Source organism: Neolamprologus multifasciatus, chromosome 9, assembly GCF_963576455.1.
Source record: "Neolamprologus multifasciatus chromosome 9, fNeoMul1.2, whole genome shotgun sequence".
NCBI classification, from domain to species: Eukaryota; Metazoa; Chordata; class Actinopteri; order Cichliformes; family Cichlidae; genus Neolamprologus; species Neolamprologus multifasciatus.
This window is the reverse complement of record NC_140447.1, coordinates 16,066,685-16,087,704: the sequence shown is the minus strand read 5'-3', so window position 1 is coordinate 16,087,704 and position 21,020 is coordinate 16,066,685. Positions and strand designations below refer to the sequence as shown.

The window sequence follows — 21,020 nt, the reverse complement described above, 5'->3', positions numbered from 1 at the left end:
AATCAACCCAACATCCACGTATATGAATTTAATGTTACTGGTGGTGCTGTGATATTTAGATAAATTAATGTTTTTACTTAAAAGCTAATGTTGCCAGATTGATGAGCCTGCTGTTTGCTTCCTTCTGGGGTGCATACATAAAAGTGTCCATTAGTAAGCTAATCTCAGTAGCTTGCATGTTATATGATTGTGTAAATGGTAAATGGACTGGCACTCATATAACGCTTTCCTACTCTAACTGGGCATTCATCCAAACACACACTCATTCATACTGGTTTTTTTTTTCTTATACCTATAAGCCTTGTGTAACATTTGCGAACGCAATGCATCAGGGCTTATTATTTTGACTGAGGATATTTAAACATATGGATGGGAGGAGCTGAAGATCAAACAACTGATCTTCTGATTGGCAGACGACCCGGTCTCCCTCCTGATCCATAACTGGCCTTGCAATATGTGTGTGAGTTTGTGGAGATGCTGCACACAATGAAGGCAGATTTAGTAAGAACGATAGCATGTAGGTGTTTCACTTGTTATAAACTTAAAGATGTCACCAGGAAGATTAAACATGCAAATGAGGTTAAATAATATTAAACCTTATGTAATGTATTTTTGATATTTTATTTCTACTAGTCTCAGAAGTCAGTGCATTAAAAAAATCATACAACCGCAACGTGAATAAAATCAGATCATAATGATGGCAAATCAAGTGGCTGAAGATTTTATTCAAAATGGAACATAAAAATGATCTGAAACTGAGACATTTTATTATTTCAGTAATCAATATTAGCCTACAACAAAGGGCTGTAAAATAAAAAGAAACAGATTTACAACTAATTAGGTTAATTAGCAGCAGGTGAGTAACATGACTGAGTATAAAAAGAACATCTTATAGAGGCAATTTCTAGGAAGTAATCAGCAAAAAACTCAACAAGTTGTAGAACCATTTTAAAATAATATCCCTCAATATTAAATTGTGAAGACTTTGAATATCCCATCATCTACAGTCTATAATATTATCAACAGATTCAGAGAATCTGCAAAAATGTCTCAGTGTGCAAGAAAATAGTCTGAAAATCACCATTAGATGCCTGAGATTTTCAGGCTCTCAGATGAATGAATCTGTGATAGAAATCACTGCACAGGCTCAGGAACACCTCCACAAATAACTATCAGCCATCCACAATTGTAGGTTTAAACTTTGTTAACCAAAGAAGTGAGTAAGTGAACACGATCCAGAAACACCACCATCTTTTCTGGGACAAGCTTATTTAAAAAGAAGAGAGAAGTGAAGAGACGTGCAAAACAGTTCTGTGGTCAGATTAATTAAAATTTGACTTCTTCTTTTTTAATGGGTGCAAAGACCAAGAAGACCCAGGTCTGCTGAGCAGCTAGAATCCTATATCAGACAAGAATGGGACAACATTCCTCAGTTCCTATAATTTGGACTGTTGTTAAAACAAGAGGAGATCCTACAGAGTGGGAAACGTGGCTCTCTCACAGCTTTTTTGAGACATGTTGCTGTTATCAAGTTCAGTATTCAAAATTATATGTTTTCTATGTTCTATTGAGTATAAAATCTGGATTTATGAGATTTACAAATCATCACTTTCTGTTCTTATTTGCATTTACAAAGCATCAAACTTATTAAGAAATGAGGTTGTATTTTTGTGTCTCACAAACCTAATCCAGCATCTACAGACTTTATATTGTACAAAAATTTGTTGTTTGATTGACTTTTTAAAGAAAAATCATTTTGCTGGATATCGGAAGCATGCTACTATTAAAAACACAATGCACTTGGATCATTCACACAATGATGGACAGCTCAGCATATATTAATGTCACTTGCCCTTTGCTTTCACAGTTTTTTTCCCCTCTGAGAGGGTGTTGCGAGATGTTGTGCTTGTTTCAAAACAGCCTGGCCTCTCTCATGGGGAAAATGCGCTGGATCACACAGACGGAAATGCAATTACCGCCTCCCTGCAGAATCCTAATCACTGAGCCCTGATGTTAAAAGTTAGCCTCTTTAATGTGGTGCATTTCAAAGACGTAGCACAAATCATTTGATTTACTCACTCGCGTCCTCACAAGGTGTAAATAAGCTTATTAACCAACCATTTTCATATCTTCATCCAATGACCTCAAGAAGCATTACCGACATTAATGCAACGGAGGCTCAAAAAACTTACTAGTGAAATTAATATATTTAAAATTTTGTTTAAATTCTATTTTTTTTGTGTCGGTGTAGCAGCTGATTGTCTTTAACTGAACATAACCCAAGCTCCAAGCTAGCAAACTTGAATAAATTTTTAACACATTTGTTTTTAAAAGTGCAGGTGTGATATTAGTGCCTGTGATATAAATAACTGCAGAATCAAAACATTTGCTACACCTCCTAATTGTACCGTGGACTAAAATAAGTCTTCTTCTGGACGCCAAGTGGGAATCAAATGCCCAATTAAAGTCTTTACCTGTAGGCCCTGCTCCTGTAGAAGTGAACAGAAAAGAGAAGGAGAAGAATTACTGAAGTCGCACATTCCATCCTTATATAAGTTTTTGCCTTTACATGGCCTCAATAGATCCAGAAATACAAGATGCCTGGGGCTAAGGTGTGCAGCTCGCCTCTGAAAGTGGCAGGAAGTCTTGGGCGTCTCTATTTTGAGGAGGCTAACTGTCAAAGTGGACTGGTCCGTTCAGCTCGCAGTGAAACGCAATCTTTCAAAATTCCTCAGTACCACGGCGAGGAAATAAAGAGCGAGACAAGAGAGACAGGCCTACATCTGTTTGCGCTGTCTAGCGGAGACACAATCACATCAGATGTCTGCAGGCTCCGTCTCCGATTCTGCTCCTCTCTTGTTCCAGTTTACCCTTGGGAGATAAGTTCGGGGAGATGCAGGCTCGGGCAGGCGCGTACGCACAAAGACCACTTCTGCTGCGTCCCTTCTGTGTTGAAACAGCTGCTGTTAACCAAACCCATCTCTGCTTTTCATTAACGCTATAACTTTCTGCCATTGTGCCTATCTCTGATGTTAACGCGACAAATTACAAAGGCCAGACACTGAACAGACACGCACAGGCTTACACGAATGCACACATACGGGTAATTAATTGGTTCCAGTGGAGCCGGGAACTAATTTACTATCCCTCCTGCCACATTTCTTCAGATACAGAAAGACTACTCATCTCAAGGCAGCTTTCTTATTGCTCCCTCCCCATCTGTAGGTCCCTTATGTGTGCTGAAGTATATCTGTTCATGTTTTTCTTTTTCATACCTATGTTGTTGTTTTTCAGGCATATAATTACTGAGCTGTAGGATTTGGCTGCTTGTTAGGCTTGTTTTCTTCGATGTGTTGATTGTAAGAAACATGTGGAAAGATTGATTACCGCACACTTCTGCCTGCTTTTTTGCCCTCTTTTGACCATTTGGGATTTTTGTTAGGAACCAGCCAACTTGAAATAAAAAAATAATAAAATAAAATAAAAAGCTATATTGAGATGGGCTGAAAAAGTATCGAACACCAGCTTGGTTAGAGCTATCCCACTTGCAGTCTGGTTTTCATTCCAGTAGCCAAAATAAACATCAGTCTTATTAATAAATCAGCACCGATTTATGTTTTCTGGTGAAACTGGGTTACCAGTCTTTCATTAAATCTGACTAATTTAGCAAACGTTCAACCAAACGCAAACCAAAAGTTAAAAAAAGTAATCTTACTCTAATACACAAAAGCTCTGTTTGTTCGCCTGCAAACTACTCCTACATAATCACGAGTTGAACAACCAAAATGGGAACACAGGTACATTTTAGGCCTCTGAACGTTCTTGTCTATATCAGATATTATGTCTTCATGTTACCTAGCAACCACCTACAAAAAGGCTACATAGTTACACCTTATGAAAGAACCATATCAGTTTCATTTCATCAGAATGTCTAGGTTAATAAATAGACTGTATATGTGTGCATGTAGGCAATGGGATAGGTAGTCCACGTATAGGTAAGCTGTAAGGGATGTAAATATGTAACTATAATGAAAATCATGACTATATGGGTTATATTTAACTGAACAAAATCTTGCATACCACTCATATCACTGTACACTTAGCAGGGTTGGACAGTAGATGTAGACTGTTTGCAGAAAGGTTGCCTCTTATAAGGTGAGATGAGCCTCCTTATTCATAGTATTTTCACTTATTTAATAAGTTATCGATATTTGATGTCACTGTATTGATACAAAATCGCCACGCAACATATCGCGATACTGTACTGTATCGATTTTTTTCCCCCACCTTTATTTGGCAGTGTCTGGCTGTCGAGTATAGTAGTGAAAAGTTTGAAGCTCCAGCAGCACTTGTAGTGTAAAGAACGATTTTATTACTTGGCCAACGTGTTTCGGCCAGTCATCAGTATATCTATCCACCAATCCACACAACTGTGTGGTTGCATCAGCAAGGATGGGCTGTACATATGGTCATGCAATGTATTATCAGTGTATATTGTCAGCATTTTGTCTTATTTTATATGCCTAACAATATATGTATTTATACAGTGTGCTTAAAACAATAAGATTTCAAGCCACGTGAATTAGTCCAGCTTAAAAAAACACTTTTCCCCCCAGCTTGTTATTATAATCTTGTTGGGTTCAAGTTATTGACATGTGTAGGCAAACAAAATGGCACATAATGTACGACCATAACAGAAATTATGAAATCCTCTTTGACTAAACGATGTTACAAAATCTGCCATACCAATTGTCACTGAGGACAGTGTCTGATTGATGAGTGTAGCAGTGCGGTTATTTTTTTGGGACAAATAACAGTTGACATGACCCCTCAATAACTGATGTTTGTGTGTCCACCTCAACAACACTCCTGATTGATTATTCTAATGGGTCTGTTACCATTTTACGATTTAATTTGAATACATCATGTGGTGTTAAAAGGTTTTTGGTCACCTCACATATTTTTGTGATAGAATAGAAAGAAAAAAATTGCAAGTGAAAAAATTACTTTATTGATATAGCTATTTAAATACAAAAAAATTTACATATGACAGTATATGTTGCAGACAAAGTGTTTTCTAGCACATAGATGTATTTTTGAATTAAACCCATGTATAACAAGCTCATTTATACACAAGCTGATCGGATTAACCATTAATGCATATTCTGTTGGCATAATACGCATCAGGACGAGACAACAAACAGATGTTGAGGCTTACTTTACTCAAAATCCACTTAATGGGAACAGCTTGGCACGAGCATGCAAGGAATTAAGTTGATGATTTTTGAGGAGTCACTTTAAGCTATGTATGGCATTATGTAGGTAAATAAAGATTGGGATCCAAAAACTGTCTTCTAAAAATCTCATCTGTCATGTTGCCAAGTTTAGACTTTAAAAGTCCATGATACTTTATCTTGTTTTATGCTTCACATGTAAACCCGCAGTAACGGAAAAGTGGAAACAGCCTGTAAACACCCTTTGATTTGGCAGACAAGTGTTTACACATCCAGCAGCAAATGCACTAATGTTAGCATTCATTTGGTGTCATGTTTGTGGCCACCAGGATAAAATCCAAAATGATGAGTTAAAAGAAGTTGTAACAGTCTGTATAGCAGGGGTCAGCAGTAAGAATTCAGGACAATCCTCTGCATATAATTAGCTGCTATATACCAACAGGACTTTAAATAGAAACAAAATAGCACCACAATTAAGTATTAACTTTATGATTAAATACCCTTTCTTGCTTTCCACCTATGCTGCAGAAGATCAAACGGCACAAACAGCTGAGAGCTCTGCACAATCACAACAAGCTCAGCCGAAGAGACTCGACCTCCCCTGTGGTGGAATCTATCTGTAAGGGATTTCATCCATCATTCCCCAGTCGTACTCTGTCAACGCTAAAGCTGATGATTGATTGCAAGATTAGTAATTGGATGATTCGAAACTGCAGAAGAACAGACAGAAAAGAAAAAAAATCTCCACTCACTGATTTCATTTCTCAGCTGAATGAGAGGAGTTTACCCTTGGATGGCTGTAATTTTCTTTTCATTTGTAGCGTGGTTAACATCAAGCTAGCATTTCAATGCTCTTTTGGACGTATAGATCGATGAGCCAGCTGGTCTTGTAGTTAGTGGTTTCCCTGTGATACTGGCAGAGCAGTGGGCGTCCTCGCTCTGTGTCTTCGCCTCAGAGGTTCAGCGGGCAGGTGTGTTTGTATGAATGGCAAGTCAGTTTTCGACTTTGTGTTCGTGCACAGCCTTAGACAGTGATAGTGTAATTTTGCACCGAGTGAGACAGCCGGCTGCCCGTTAGTCAACCATGTAATTAAAGCTTTAAAAATGTCACCATTCCTCAGTGGTGGGCTTTATGCCCCTTATCGCTGCGGTCCCAGGTGAACGTGCATGTGTCGGTATGAGTTTAGTGTTTGTATTTCCTGCACTGCTGCCAAGTTATTTGTCTGTAAGTCTTTGAGTGTTGTGGCTATTCCCGCGCCACGGCCTTGGATCACTCATCAGGTGGCACGGCTCTGCTAGCGCGAAGTGGCTCTGTTAATACACCTCACAGAGAACAAAGGCTTTTGAAGTGTAAGGAATCTTTTGATGCCAGTTCATTACCTTAGCGGTTAAATGTTGGGGAAATGACAGAAAAATCTTCAAACATCCACAAAAAGGATTATTTTGATCATATTCAAGTTATGCGGGAAAGAAAAACAGAAATCAATCAAGCGTTTTGGGGATTGATGTTGATCTTAAGTATAAGCTGTGGTCGAAGACACTGATGAATTTAGGATTACAGAAGGGCCCAAAAAATTTTAATAACATGGGTGGCAGCAGAAAAAAACACTCCCCTCTCCTTATCAGAGAAGTGACTGCACTAAGCTGCTGAGGCGCATATGGAAATATCAGCTCTCAGTGTGATGTTGTTTTTGGACAGCAGTGACAAACTGTGGGTTTCGTCTCTGAGATTTAAACCACTCCAGCGCTGTAAGGTTGTTTTGACAACTTGGTCCCTGTGAACAGCGCCTTCTTGACACTGAGAGCAGCTCAGACACTAGCCTCGGGGTCTGGGCTGCGTGTCAGAGTCAATCAGCGCCTCAGCCGGCCACATTTCTTTTTTTCCTCTCTTTGTTTCGTTTGATTTTAGAAGGTGACACTGTTACATCCCTCAGCAACAGCCTGGCTATAAAGGTTAGGATAGGTGCGCTGTTTGTGTGATGATGGAAATTGGCACAGAAGGGCTGAGTGTGCGGTTTATAGATCCTGATAGCTGATAATCCTTTCCCCTGTGTCTGTGCTGCATGTAAATCTGTCAGGGCCTTTTTCACTAAGAAAACATTAAAGAAGCAGTTCAACACTTGAAGGCAAATATGCTGATTCACTTCCTTGAAGACAGGCATAAATCAAAGTGACAAACTGCTATTTTATGGACTTTATTGGAATCTCTTCAGATCTGAGTCAATATTTTTTTTCTGTAGAGCAGTAATATGTTTTGTTGCTGCAGAATTAGATACACAGATATAAGGCAAAAAAGAGAGTTTGTACAATTCTAATTAACTTAAAAGTCAGTATTTGGTATGAAGTCAGTATTTGTTCTTTGGTGTGACCACCTTGGTTCTTCAGCACTGTGTTAGGCAAGCTTTATGTAAAAAGTCTTCAGGAACGGTTCTCAAAGCTCTTCTTTGGATGCTGGCTGCCTTTCTCTGTCAAGACACACTGCTTCAATAGTCCGGGCTCTGGGGAGGCCAATCCATGACTGATCCTTTGTACATTTTTTCTATCCAGGTCTGCATGTCCTGTAACGGCAGTGTGTTTTATGCTGAAAAATGAAGCTGTTGCCAATCAAATACATTCCAGATGCTGTTATCTTTTCTTTGTATATAATTCCATTAATTTTGACAAGATTCTGAGCGCAAGTGACTGAAATGCAGCCCAGCTGCGGACACTCCATAGGACCTGTTGTCGCTGATTTTCAGGTCTTTCCACCTGTCCACTTTCTTTAACTTAACCTACCAGGAGCTTTAAAGTTCACCAAATAAAATTGTCTCTCATTAGTTCTTCTGCACAAAAACTCATGCGCACAGGTGACAACATGTGGTTTCACTGCATAAATTCTTTAAATTATTATTGATGCTGGTAGATTGGTGTTGTTATCTTTGGACACAACTTGACTTTTATGTTAAGTTGAGTCTGCCAGCTTCTTATCTCTTTTAACAGACTCTGTATATGAATATTTAGAATATTTAGGGTAAGTGACAAGATTTGTGGTGCCAGAGGCTTTCTGATTTCTGCTTATAGTTTGCTTGTACTTCAGGGTCTTTTGATTGGGCATTTTTTTGTGGCCTACTGGTAAACCACTGATTTGAAGAGCAATGGGGGACTGTATTTGCCAAAAATCAAACATAAGATCTGTTCATCTGTATTTTTAACACAAATCTGACCAGCGACGTGAAGCACCAACGCACAGCCTTCCCAACAATCACAGTATGATTTTTTTTTAAGCACATGGTTGTTTATAAACATCAACAGAACATCTTCTCCAGACTTTTTAAGTAATTTAATAAATAACCAATACTTTTAAGCAATTTACAGTTGTGTTCATCTAAATTCATTTGCAGCATGGTGAACTGCATCAGACTCAGTGGAGGACTTAAAAGGATGAGGTTGTTGATTGACGAGAAACAATATTTTGTTTATTTGATTTTATTCCAATCTATAGATAGTGGTAAATACTTCTTAAGCACAAATGTTCTCTTTAAAAGAAGTCTATCAATGATGTCTAGGCAACGTTGAAGATGTAACTCAAACAAACATCACAATGACTAGAGGCTGGGAAACACCACCAGCTGAAATGTTTGATATGTTGTCATTCACTCCAGTCAGCAAACTATAATAGGTTTCCAGATTTGGCAGTTTCTTATTTAGCCTAAATAAAAACCAAACAACTTCTCAGTGTGTTACTTCTCAGCTGAGAAGAAAAAAACCCCACTGAGATGATAAACTCTGTAATTATGAAGTCGTAGTGTAGGTCACGAGCTCTGGCTGTGCCTCGCTTTGACCTAAACTTGAAAGGAAACAGTTCAGGTCTGTACTCTGACCTCGTGTAATGGTTTTGAGTCACAGGTCCAGTAATCATAAAAGGAGAAAACAGCAACACAAGCTCCTGCTGGGAATTGCTTTCTGTTGGCATGCGAGAGGATGTTTCTCTCTCTTCAGACATGATGTCACTTTCCTGCCACATTTTGCAGGCTGTTTAAGCCGTGCCTCTCCTGTAGTTGCGTTGATGCACACATGCAGACCGCACTCAGACACGTGGTAAAGCATCAGCGCAAGTGCTAGAGGGAAAGCAGGCCGAGTAAAAATAACAGCAGAATTTGGGAAGCTCTGGGGAGTTAGGGTGGGACTGTCGTGAAATTGCTGGGTGTGTTTTTGAGCAAGAGTGTGGAGGGAGTTAGTGTGTGTGTTTCTCTGTGGCTCAGTGAGTGTGTGCAAATATGTGCAATGTACAATTTAAGTGGACCAAAGCTATGGTTGTGGCCGGGCGAGTCATCAAGGCTGGTCCAAAAAAAAAGCCTTTCTACTCCGTACAGTACACAGTCTTCTGTGTGTTTGACATTCATTGTGTTTTCCAGCCTGTGGGAAAAAAGGTAAGCATGCAGTACAGGTTGAGCTACTCAGGAGCAATTATCTTAGATCTTAGATTACCTTAGATTGACCCTAAAATAGCAAAAAAGCAACAAAAAACCAAGTTTCAGCGAAAGGTTCGTGAAATGAACTTTAAGCTCTCAAACCGAGGAGGCTGCCTACGATGTCTCACTGTACCACCAGAGAAGCTCGCGTCTGTTTCTTGTCCCCAGTGCCTGCGTTTCATCAACCATCTCGCCTCCCTCCATATGCCGAGAGCGGAAAACACACAGAAAGTCATGCACTTGTGTTTTCCGAATCTTACTCGGCAGTCCCAAACCCAACAACAGATTGGAATCATCATTCCAGCGAAGGAAAAATAAATTCATTATTTGCTCGATTTAGTGTTTGTTCCAATTTCGACCTGTTTATCGAACAGAATGGAATTTTATCCTCGCAGTCAGATTATGTGCAGGTGAAGATAAAAGACTGGAATATGCACTGACAAAGAAAGACAGGACGCACCATGCTGCTGTCGGTCCAAAGTTAAGAAAAGTCTTCTTGGTTTTTGCTTGGAGACAAAGCTGTATTTTTTTAAATGTGAAAAACAATGTGAAGGAAAACTAATTAGAAAAGATTGAACTTCTAAGGGAAAGTTTTAATCTAAATGAAGAAACTTGAATCTTACGTATCCACGTTTATGGTGTTAGGGTTTTTTTGTGTTCTTTTTGTGTTGTGAGATTACTCTGCCTGTGTCGTCTTCTGCGTCTCAGTTATGGTAAGTCCTGTTTTATTTTAGTAATTGCCACGCTCTTCTTTGTCTTTATCCCTTTTACAGCCTTTATGAGCGCTTTCCAATGAGTTTTCCCAGTGTTCTAGCAGTCAGTTAGTTCCCTGTGTTTTTATAGTCCACATCCTCACTCACTCTGTTGTCAGTCTGACAGCAAGATTGACAAAGGAGTCAGGAGGACGCTCCTTTTGTTCTCTCTTTTTTTGTCTGAGCTGATGTACTGAGCTCTTTCTGGAGTTTTTGTAGCATGTAGCTTTGTAGTTTGCACTTTGTTCAGCATTCCTGCCTCCAGTGTCCTGCATTGGGTCCTCAGTGTTCATGTAGACCCATGTTCAACATAGCTTTCTTTGCATGAGGTGTCTTGGCAGATCCTAAAACCCCACTGTAAGGTAACTGGGTATCACAATGATGGTTAGCACCATTCTTTGTTAACTGAGGCTTTCTTCATTAGACTCTATGATAAGGTCATTAAAACCCTGTCCAAGTCGTAGAGAGATCAAAAATACAAGTTTGCTACAAATAAGGCAAGAAGAGAATGCAGACTGATTATGATTAAGCCTGTAAATTTCATAAAGATAATGCATACATTTTTATTTGATTGTTTTACTCATTCTAGCATAGCAGCCACACATAAGAAATCTCAAAGTTTAATCTTCATACTTTTAACTCTTTACCACCTGAAAGTCTAGTAGAAGTATGCCTTCAAGTGCTTTTCTGACCTGACCGGTTTCTGTTGTATTTCAGGCCTGCTTATAGAACAAAAATAACATGGTAGTCTCTAATCGAATCTACTTTGTTAGTCTCTAATGGAGTCTATTCTAATGGTTGTAAAACCACATCTTTATTGATATCTACTGAGGTGTCAAAACTCGTCATTAAGGAGTCATCTAAATGGGGTGAAGAGTTAAACGTGAATCACATTCAGGTTTGACATTTCCATGATGAAATGTACATAGAAATCTATTATACTTTGGCTACATAAGAATGTAATGAATAGCACAAAAAGTACATTCATGCGTTTTCTCCATCACCTACTGAATCCATTCATTTTAAATTCTTTGGAATTGAAAACATCCAGTTTTCACAGCTTTAACTTTACTTCATAGCTTTGTGTGATGGTACTTCTAATATAAGACTGACCCATACAGAGCCATTTCCCTTCGCTGACAATCAGTATCACACTCACAGTGATTTTAGGCTGAAAATCAGAACATAATGTGCTCCAGACCAAGCCATGTGCTTAGCAGGTTTCTGTAGTGGTCTAACCAGGATAAAAGAGAGCCGACATTGTGACTCTAAAAACTTTGCCTTTAAGCTGTCTAATCCCTTGCTAACTAACTAATCTTCAAAGTACACCCCTTAAGGAGAAATATAAATTGTTTTTGTCCAAAACTCAAATGTCTGGCAGCCTTTGTAGTCACGTAGCTTTTACACCAGTTCATAAAATTATAAATACGAGTGCAGGAATCTGCGGTAAAAGCTATGCTGTTTAATTGAGACATCAGTGAGAGTGGCGAAGTAACATATATAATGTATAGGATATAGAGCACACATGCAGAGGCCTGAGTGTGTAACTGTTTACACACACACACACTGACTTATTTGATCCAACTGTGGAGAAATTTCGATACAGAGTAAGAAAGCTGGAGTGTGAAATGCTTTTGGAGTTGGAGAAAACTGGGAGAGATGTTTACTCAGCAGTGTGTGTGTGTGTGTGTGTGTGTGTGTGTGTGTGTGTGTGTGTGTGTGTGAGAGAGAGAGAGAGAGAGAGGGAGAGAGGAACCAAACTGTACATTTGCACATTTGATTTGTGCTTCAAAAGCCACACTGTGCAGCAAAGATAAGGTTTTGAAACAAGCCATCTGATCCAAGCGTGCTTTTCAATCCCACTCTTGGAGAGACACAAACAAAATTCTTTGCAAGGAATTAATCTGCCCTCTGATGTGGAGGGTCGCCGAGCGGAAAGGGCCCTGCTGTGCTGCGATGAGCCTTTGATGGCAAAATCATCACTCCGTCATTCTCTCTGTCATCCGCTGAGCCTGTGAGACACCCAGCGGACTGAGGTGGACTAAGAGCATAAACACTGAGGGAAGAGGTCAGCGAAAGGTGGAGACAGAGGGGAACACGAAGGGATAACAATATAAGACAGGGGAAAAAATCAGACCAGTGGCAGTAAGGAAAATCCCATTAGAGCCAGAAAATAACAAAAGTCAGAACACAGGCCAGTCTTTCTGTCAGTCATGTTGTGTTTCACAGAGCAGTCATTCACTCAGTCAGGCACCTCATCAGTCTCTCTGTCAGTCAGTCACCTTGTTTGTTACTGGGCCACGTCATTTGTCAGTCATCCTGTCAACCTGGCAGGCGCTTGGTTGTTTGTTGGTTACTCAGTAAAACAGCTAATCGTTTTGGCTACTCAGCTAGTTGGTCAATGCTTGAACGCTTGAGTCATTTGTTTAGGTGTTTATTATTTCATCAGGTCACTTTCTCTACAAATAATTTTGTTCCATCATAATCTAATCTGTCAGTCTGACATTTTAGAAAATAAGACAGTCCGCTGTCCCTTTCAGTGCGACGCATCTTCATTTCGGTGCGCGCTTTGGTCTAAACACAAAATCGCAGAAACCAATTGGCAGACAGAGACGCAGAACAACAAACCAAAACTGGCAGTAACCCACCTGATAGACAGAGTGATAAACAGACAAACACCCAGCCAGTCACATTCCAAATACACACATACAAGTCTGCAGCTTTACAAGCGTAGAGCTTTATTAAGCAGCTAGTGTCTTTGTGTGCTCTGCTCTAAAGCAGAGTCTGGGTTGGTTTTACTGGTGGTGTGCTGTGGGGCCATAGAGAGAGTGGGAGTGAGAGAAGCATCTATCAGCACCGTGGTGTGACCCCGATCTCACACTCCCCTGACTGTGTTTGGACAGATGGATCATCACTGCACTGCTCACATTTGACAAACGTGCTTATGTGTGTGTGTGTGTGTGTGTGTGTGTGTGTGTGCCCCCATGTATGTGTCAGTATGATGAATACAATGCCACCGTTTATTCAGGAGTCTATTCATTATGTATAGTGCAGTTTAACCATCATGAAGTCCCCTTCAGACAAAATCAATAGTGTTGTTAATATGATCCTCTCTGCACTTGTTACTGCAGGAAGACCTCAATTGATTAGTTAGTTAACACCTCAGCTCCTAAAATGCATATGTGAGTGCAGACGGTGCAAATGCGACTGAATGCATTATTTTCTGCGTTTACATTTCGCTTCAAGCGAAATTATTCATAGTGTGGTGTCTCAAACAGTTGGCTTAGTAAAGGCGTAGAGGTTTCAGTCCAAGACCATCACAGTTTAACACCCTACATAAGATTCCAGTGGATTACATTTGCAGTTTAATCTAAACAAGATGTGACATGATATTAATTAGTGAGCTCAGGGGCGCTGGTACCTGTTTTCCACTGCTTCAAGTCTTCTGCTAAACTGAGCTAACCACCTTCTGCCTTCAGCTTTATATTTAATTTAGAAACATGAACATGACCCCCCTAATTATTCCATTAAGTTCTGACATCAAAGTATATGTTAACAAAGATGTGGTTTGGTGACCATTAGAATCCGGTCGTTAAGTGATGACGTGACGAATCCTACTTCAGCCTAAAGTAGTCTGCGTTTAATATGGCTTTTGTGTTGTTAACATGTTTAATGTTATGTATTTTCTTCTATTTAATCTCAAAAAGCTCCTAAAACAGTCAGTGATCACTGTTGACCTCCCTGGGCTTTTATTACCGCTAATCATTTATTTAAGCTCAGTTTTTAAAATCTTAGGATGTAACTACAGCCCAGCCCATGCAGCAGTATATGAATGACTAACCTCGTATTGTGGATGGATTATCTCAGTTGTTCTCCTGGCTGAAGTTTGGTCCTTTTACAGCATCCTGCCATGCGATTACATTTGTTCCTGACCACCGAGAACACTCACGTTAACTTTTATCGAGTGGAAAAAAAGTTAGCTTGTTTATATTATGCTAACATACCTGTGTCGCTAGCGGTCACGTAGCACATCATTATATACCAGCTAGCCAAACTTCAGTAACCCTACAAACGTCACTGCTGTTTAGTTTTCTGTCTTCATTTATGTTGGAAGTGATAACAGAGCTGTACGTTTTAATTGCTATATGCTATATTGTATTTAGATAGAAGCTAGCGAGCTAACTTCCTGCTAAGTTCTAACTCCGTTAAATGTCATAAATTCCGTTTTCATGGATGCTTGGATGTTAAACTCAATTGTTACACCTGGTAGAGCAGAACGCTGATCATTTTATTAAAGATGGAAGACTTTAGACAGTTTTTCAACTCTCAGTAATGCCATAGTGATCGTTTGATATATGGACCTGCAGCGGAGTTTAGGCCCAGACACGGCTAGTGATGTCAGACTTAACGACCGGATAGTTTCCTGCATAGGCATAGGTCACTCTCACTTACTTCTGATACAAAGCCAGCCATTTTATTCTACAAGCAGGCCTGAAATATGACTGAAACTCCTCTGTTCAGAAAAGAGCATCAAGGTTTACACCAAATAGGCTTTCAAGGGGTAAAGTGTTCATTAAAGTGGTAGCTGGAGGTTGATAGCCGCCACTAAGGAATCAATTGCTAAAGGTGCTGTGACTCAGACCTAGAGACTGGTCACCAACCCCTTCATGACCACTATTCACTAAGGAACATTGTGTATTCCCTGACTGGTTGGTAAAAACGCCCCTGCAATTGCTTTGGTCATTAGTAGCTTGCCAAAGTCATCCACAGTTTGCATGGAACTGCTCTCCAAGCAGCAGTGGAACTGTGAAAAGTATGACAGTTATGGTGCTTATTATTGTCAAAAAGGATCATATATAAATGTGTGATTGACCAGTTGTGAGTTGGGTAGCGTGTTGTTTCCCTCTATTTCACAGTCAGATCCTTCTCATGCACATAAAACCTGGTTTTGATAAGTTCAGGTATGGATGGCGAATATGCCCAGCTTCTGGCTTCACAATAGCCGGTAACCCACCCACTCCACTAACTCATGTACCAATGACTAATCCATGTTTTATATTCGATCCTGTAATCTTAACAACTTCTACAGCTTTTACTTTAAAAAGTGAAAGATGTAGAAGTTGTTAAGTAGAAGTTGAAGGTGGTATTCTTACACAGCCCTTGAATAAAACAAAGTAATTATCATTTATCATTCAATTTACTTTTTTGAATATGAATTAACCTGACTTCAACAGGACATTATGTACATATGTACTGTCTAATTACAATAATTATACAGAAAATTACTTATGCAAGCTTTAAATTCCTTCCATTTATCAAATGTCATTTACTGAGCAGTCCATGACAGGGCTTCAATGTTAATTATAGCTATATACTTATACCTATACTAATTAGAATATAGAGCTACTGCAGGGGTGGGGAGAAAGACAGAGAAAAATTGTTCTGTTTGTGTTATTGCTGATATTTTTGAGCCTTTTAAATGTTGCATTTGACATTAACTAAAAAGCAGCTGTACTTACACTTGGTCTCCTTCTGTAGCTAGCTATGTCTTGAAGATAAGCACCATGATTGCAAGTTTATTGACACGAACATTCATGAACCTGCTCTACTGAGAGACATGATAAGGGGGAAAAGGATGTGTGGTCAGTGACAATAGTGTCTCTCTACTGGAAGCAACAAAAGCCTGCTGTATACACACACACACACACAATTATCTTGCGTGACATTATTAAACTGCCAGTCAGATTTATCCAATTATAATTAAGGTGCTTTAACACCTTTCTAGATTGTTCCAGCCCACTTTACCCTCTGACCTTAATTGGGGTCTGCTGTCATCTATTCATGCTGAATATAGGCCCATGAATCAACAGGACAATAGCACTAATGAATTCAATTCAGTTCAGGTCAGTTTTATTTATATAGCACTAAATCACAACAACAGTCACCTCCAGGCGCTTTATATTAAAAGGTAAAAGCCCTACAGTAACACAGAGAAAACTCCTAACAACTAGACAACCCCCTATGAGCAAGCACTTGGTGACAGTGGGAAGGAAAAACTCCCTATTAACAGGAAGAAAGCATTTGCCACAACCAGCTGTGGGTGAGGAGAGGGAGACGAGGCAAAAGACACATTGTGGACGAGAGCCAGAGTTTAGTCATTTGCAATGATTAGAGTCAAAGTGGTGTACAAACACTCAGAGACTGCAAAGAAGTGAGTGAAGAAGAAATGCTGTCAAAACATTTAGCTCACAAAGCTCAACACTTCCCCGGGTTGCATGCGGCTCTCTACATACATTTCATATGATATCATTTATACCATGTTAAGTTTTTATGTGACTTCTACTCCCTCTGCTCTGTGCCCTGAATACACTGGGTGTTATCCATCACCAGGTCCCCGGGTGCATTCAGTGTGCTGTAAAATGCACTGGCCGTGTACATGTGTTCTTGTCTAGCATTGAGAATAGTAGTGGGTGGTGGTGGAGGCGTGTATTAATGCCCTGGAGATGATTTAGAGTTAAACCACCGAACAGCAGAGCTCTCTTCCAGTTTTCTCCCATAGGACAAGTCAGTGGCTTGCGGTGAGTTACAGAGAAAATAGGATCCAGTCAGAAATCACTTCAAGTGAAACAACAGCTTAAATGGTTTCTCTTTAAATAATGCAACAGCTCTTGTGGCCATAAATCAGGTTTCTGTGGGTCTTTGAAGTGACATATGCATTTTTTAAATTTATGGCTCATAAATGTTTTTAGCCTCTAGATCTTAATTGTTTTGCCATGTAATGAGAGGTTTTCATTGGAGTTGGCTTTAATGTGAATATACAGTACCGTGCAAAAGTCTTGAGCTACCCCTTGTTTCTCTTTATTACGCTTACAAGGAGTCTTTTAAAGTGGACTTGAGCAACACGAGTGAAAAATCCAAATTTGAATTTTTGGGTTCACAATGTTATCAATATGTGGCAGAGCTCAAAAAAGAAAACAGTGAGTGTCTACAGCTATGTATAAAACAGAGACTCTCTCATGGCTTGGAGCTGCATTTCGGCCAGCGGTGTTGGAGATCTTTTCAATGGATGCAATTATGAACCCAGAAATGTACGGTCAGACTTTGATCCACTATCTAATATCATCTGGAAAGCATCTGATTTGCCTCATTTTTCAGGATGACAGTGATGCCAGACACACTGCCAATGCCGTAAAAGCATACCTGAATAGAAAAAAACATACAGTAGAGCACTACCCATCATAGATCGGCCTCCCCAGATCCCAGACATCAACATTATTGAAGCATATTGACATTAACAAGAACAAAGAAAGCTTTGGATATCCTTCAAGCAACCTGGACAATTATACCTGAAGACTGTTAATAGATATTACAAAATAAAGTTTGCCTAAAAGAGTTCGGGCTGTGTTGAAGAATAAAGGCTTCATACCAAATATTGACTTTCAAGGTCAGAATTCTACTGACTCAATTTTCGCTTCACATGCTGTGTTTCCATGCATGAAGTTTTAATAAATTGCTGCACCTATTTCTTATAAAATATAGAGAAATGTCTTGATGAGCAGATCTAGATGTATTAATCAACTTAATAATCATTCCCACTATTGTGGTGACCAGCAGAGAAATTACACCAAATGGGTGCATACGACCATAAACTTTAGAGCATCCTGAACACTACATTTACCTTAAAATGAAGGCATATTAAAAATTTTAACATCCTGTAACTCAGTGGAACACAGAGAGCACACAAAATGATGAAGAAACAGATAAAAGGGACTGGTTACACAATAGCATGTATTTTTAAATAGCGCAACAAACTGTGCTCAAAAGAGATGGCGGTGTTTTGTTTTCCATGTTCGTGCATGCAGGGATGTTTGAGATGACGGGAGGTTACATGCAGGATTGTTACTGAGGGAGCGAGGCCAACAAAGGGCGCTCAACCTGCTGGCCCTGGCTTAAGCTCCTGTCAGCTAACCCTCTGTATGGGTGTGAATGTGTGTGTGCGTGTTTGTGTTGGGGGACCAGCAAATACGCTCACGGAAATCCATGTGAATAACCGAGCCCTTTTAAATCTCTGACCACATACACACACAAGACTGTAAAAACATCCATAATCTCATTTCCTAAATCGGGTTCACCTCTGCGCTCAGAAGATTATGAAATATTTTCACTAAGTGAATGCAGGCAGAAAAGGTTGTAAGGCTGCGTGAGAAATGACAAGAATAATGTCCAAGCCAGCAGACTAGCAACAGGTAAAATAGCTTTTTGGTGGGCAAAACATTGCTAAAGAGTGTCAAAGAAACTAGCAGACAAAGAAAGGTGCCATGTAAAGCGACAGGTTGACTAAAGCAACATTTAGAAAGAGTACAGAAGCTGACGCATGAACCGTCAAGACGAAAGGGAAATGGAACAGAGAGAGGCAACTGGCGCTGGCTGCCACTTGCTTTCCCTTCTGTAGATGACAGGTGTTTTACATTACTCCGCGGGTGAGAGCAACACATATATCTGCACCGCCTGCACCTTTACACACCGGACTCAGAGCGAATTCCATATCGCCCCCTCGACCGTGGAGCTTATTCATGCACACTAAGGCCAGAGTAAACTTTTCATTCAAGGAGAAAATGAAATAATACCGCCACACTATCGGCATTATGGTTTTCACTTGAAAGCAGGAGTAGGTGTCTTATATTCTACCCCACAGCCACTCCAAGCTTTCCAGCACTAAGGGGGATTCATACTTCAGAGAGAAGTGGAGCTCTGTGGAGCGCAAATGTTCACACCAATTCTTTTTTTTTCTTAGCTTGCGAACAGCTAGCTTTTCTTTTTCTATATTTGACTGTTTTCCCACAAGCAACACAAAGATGAACTTTTACTTTTCCTTATTTGCAACCTACCGTTCATAATAAATCAACTGTGCATGCTCCAGAAAATACAATTTCTTCCACTGACTGGACAACAGATGAAAAGCCTATTTCACATGCAATAAAAATAATAAGAGTTTTCCACAGGTTCAGCTGCTCTATTATGAAACCCTAAAGCAATGCCTTCCATCACTTGCACTTTACAGCTAAGACCACGAGTATCTTTGCTCACTCCACCGCACACGCTGCTCCTAATGTCGTATACAGTCAGAAAGACTTGCTCCTCCGCTGCGCACAGCATGCATCTTTCTTGGTATTAGCATCGCATAAGTGATTAAAAAGTAATGATGTCGGTGGTCTAGACTGCTCATCAATTCACCCCCACAAAGAAAGAAATCAGGAACAATTGAGTTGTGCAAACTGCTTTGTTTGTCTCACAGCGAATGACTACAGGACGCGCGAGTCTGCTGTGTGCATTATGTAATAATTACGTCCGCGCATTGGAGGGTTTGGCTGTGAATAAAAATGTGTCAGATGTGCAGCCGCTATAGGATGTAATTGAGCCACAGGAGTGCTGTGCTGCTCCGTGTGTATATCAGTCACAAAGGCACAAAAGAAAATGGACTCTTAATGATGAAAAACACGTGAATACCCTATTCTTCCTTCGTCGTTAGAGACAGCAAAGCTTCTCTGCAGTGGGCGCAAGGACCTGCACAAAAGGGCATTTAATGTCAGATATTAGAGGGTAGACAAACACTGCCCTTTGGGTGATAATGCGTACCACGTCTGACTGACCGCGGTGGTGTCAGAGGTGTGAGAAGTGAGGTCTCGCAGTGCAGACGAGCACCCTGCTGTTTCCCAGCACAAACTCTGCACACTTTCCCCTGAAAATCTGTCACACTCTCTCTTCTTCACACCTCACTCCCCTGCTCCTTTTTGGTAAGGATTTATATTTGCAGCTTTTCATCTCCTGAGGGGAATGCTGCGCGCTGAGTGTAGCGATACAGAGGGGCTGTATAAGATTTTCAGCACGCGGATTAAATCAAATGTGAAATAAACCTTTGCTAAAACCTACATCTGTCTCTTTCTCCTTCTGTCTCCCCAGGTGTGTCTCCCCAATGCGCTTGGCCCTTGAGGCCTGAGGAGAAGTGAGCCAAGCTCAGGCCCCCATGGGACGCCCTGTTATCCAGCATGCACTGCTGCTGCTGCAGTGCATGCTGGTCCTACGGCCTGGAGGTGTGGCCGGCAGGAGAGGGCCAGTGCTGCTGCCTGAATCACCCTGTTACAGGACGGAGCACCCACTCGTCCCACACTCAGGTAGGTGGTTTAAGAAATACGCTCTCTTGACGTCATCAGAGCGACTCTTTCCATTTTCCCCCCTCCATTCATAAATATCTGAAGTTTCCTCATCAGTTATACTCATTTCACCTTTTCCACTATTAGCAAGGTTAAACTTGTAAACCATACATGTTTCCGAATGGTTTCATTATTTCAGTTCTGTTGCCAAGAGACATAAACAACCTTGCACACACGTCACGTTGATTGTGATGAACAAAGTTAAAGAAAGTACACAAAGCTTGTAAAGAGTTTGTCTTGTTAGAGCAGTTTTTCTCACACTCTTATGAAATACTGTTGTAATTATCACTCTAGAAAACACTGTCGTCGCATTTGCCGCCTGGCAATTTTTAATCTGTGTAAAAGTCATTTTAAATGCACTCAGCACTTTGA

General features: G+C 40.2%; 1 protein-coding gene across 3 annotated transcripts in view; it reads left to right on the top strand.

Annotated features, from left to right (window-relative positions):
* Positions 1 to 21,020, top strand: part of sema5a (sema domain, seven thrombospondin repeats (type 1 and type 1-like), transmembrane domain (TM) and short cytoplasmic domain, (semaphorin) 5A) — a 156,596-nt gene that overhangs the window by 20,542 nt on the left and 115,034 nt on the right. For all 3 annotated transcript variants that reach the window (XR_014875996.1, XM_085172123.1, XM_085172121.1), the window contains exon 2: positions 20,398 to 20,609. Coding sequence is in view for 2 of the 3 variants with exons in the window: in XM_085172123.1 (XP_085028249.1) it covers positions 20,462 to 20,609 (148 nt within the window). In the remaining variant the exon portion in view is untranslated. The remainder of the gene's footprint in view (positions 1 to 20,397; positions 20,610 to 21,020) is intronic.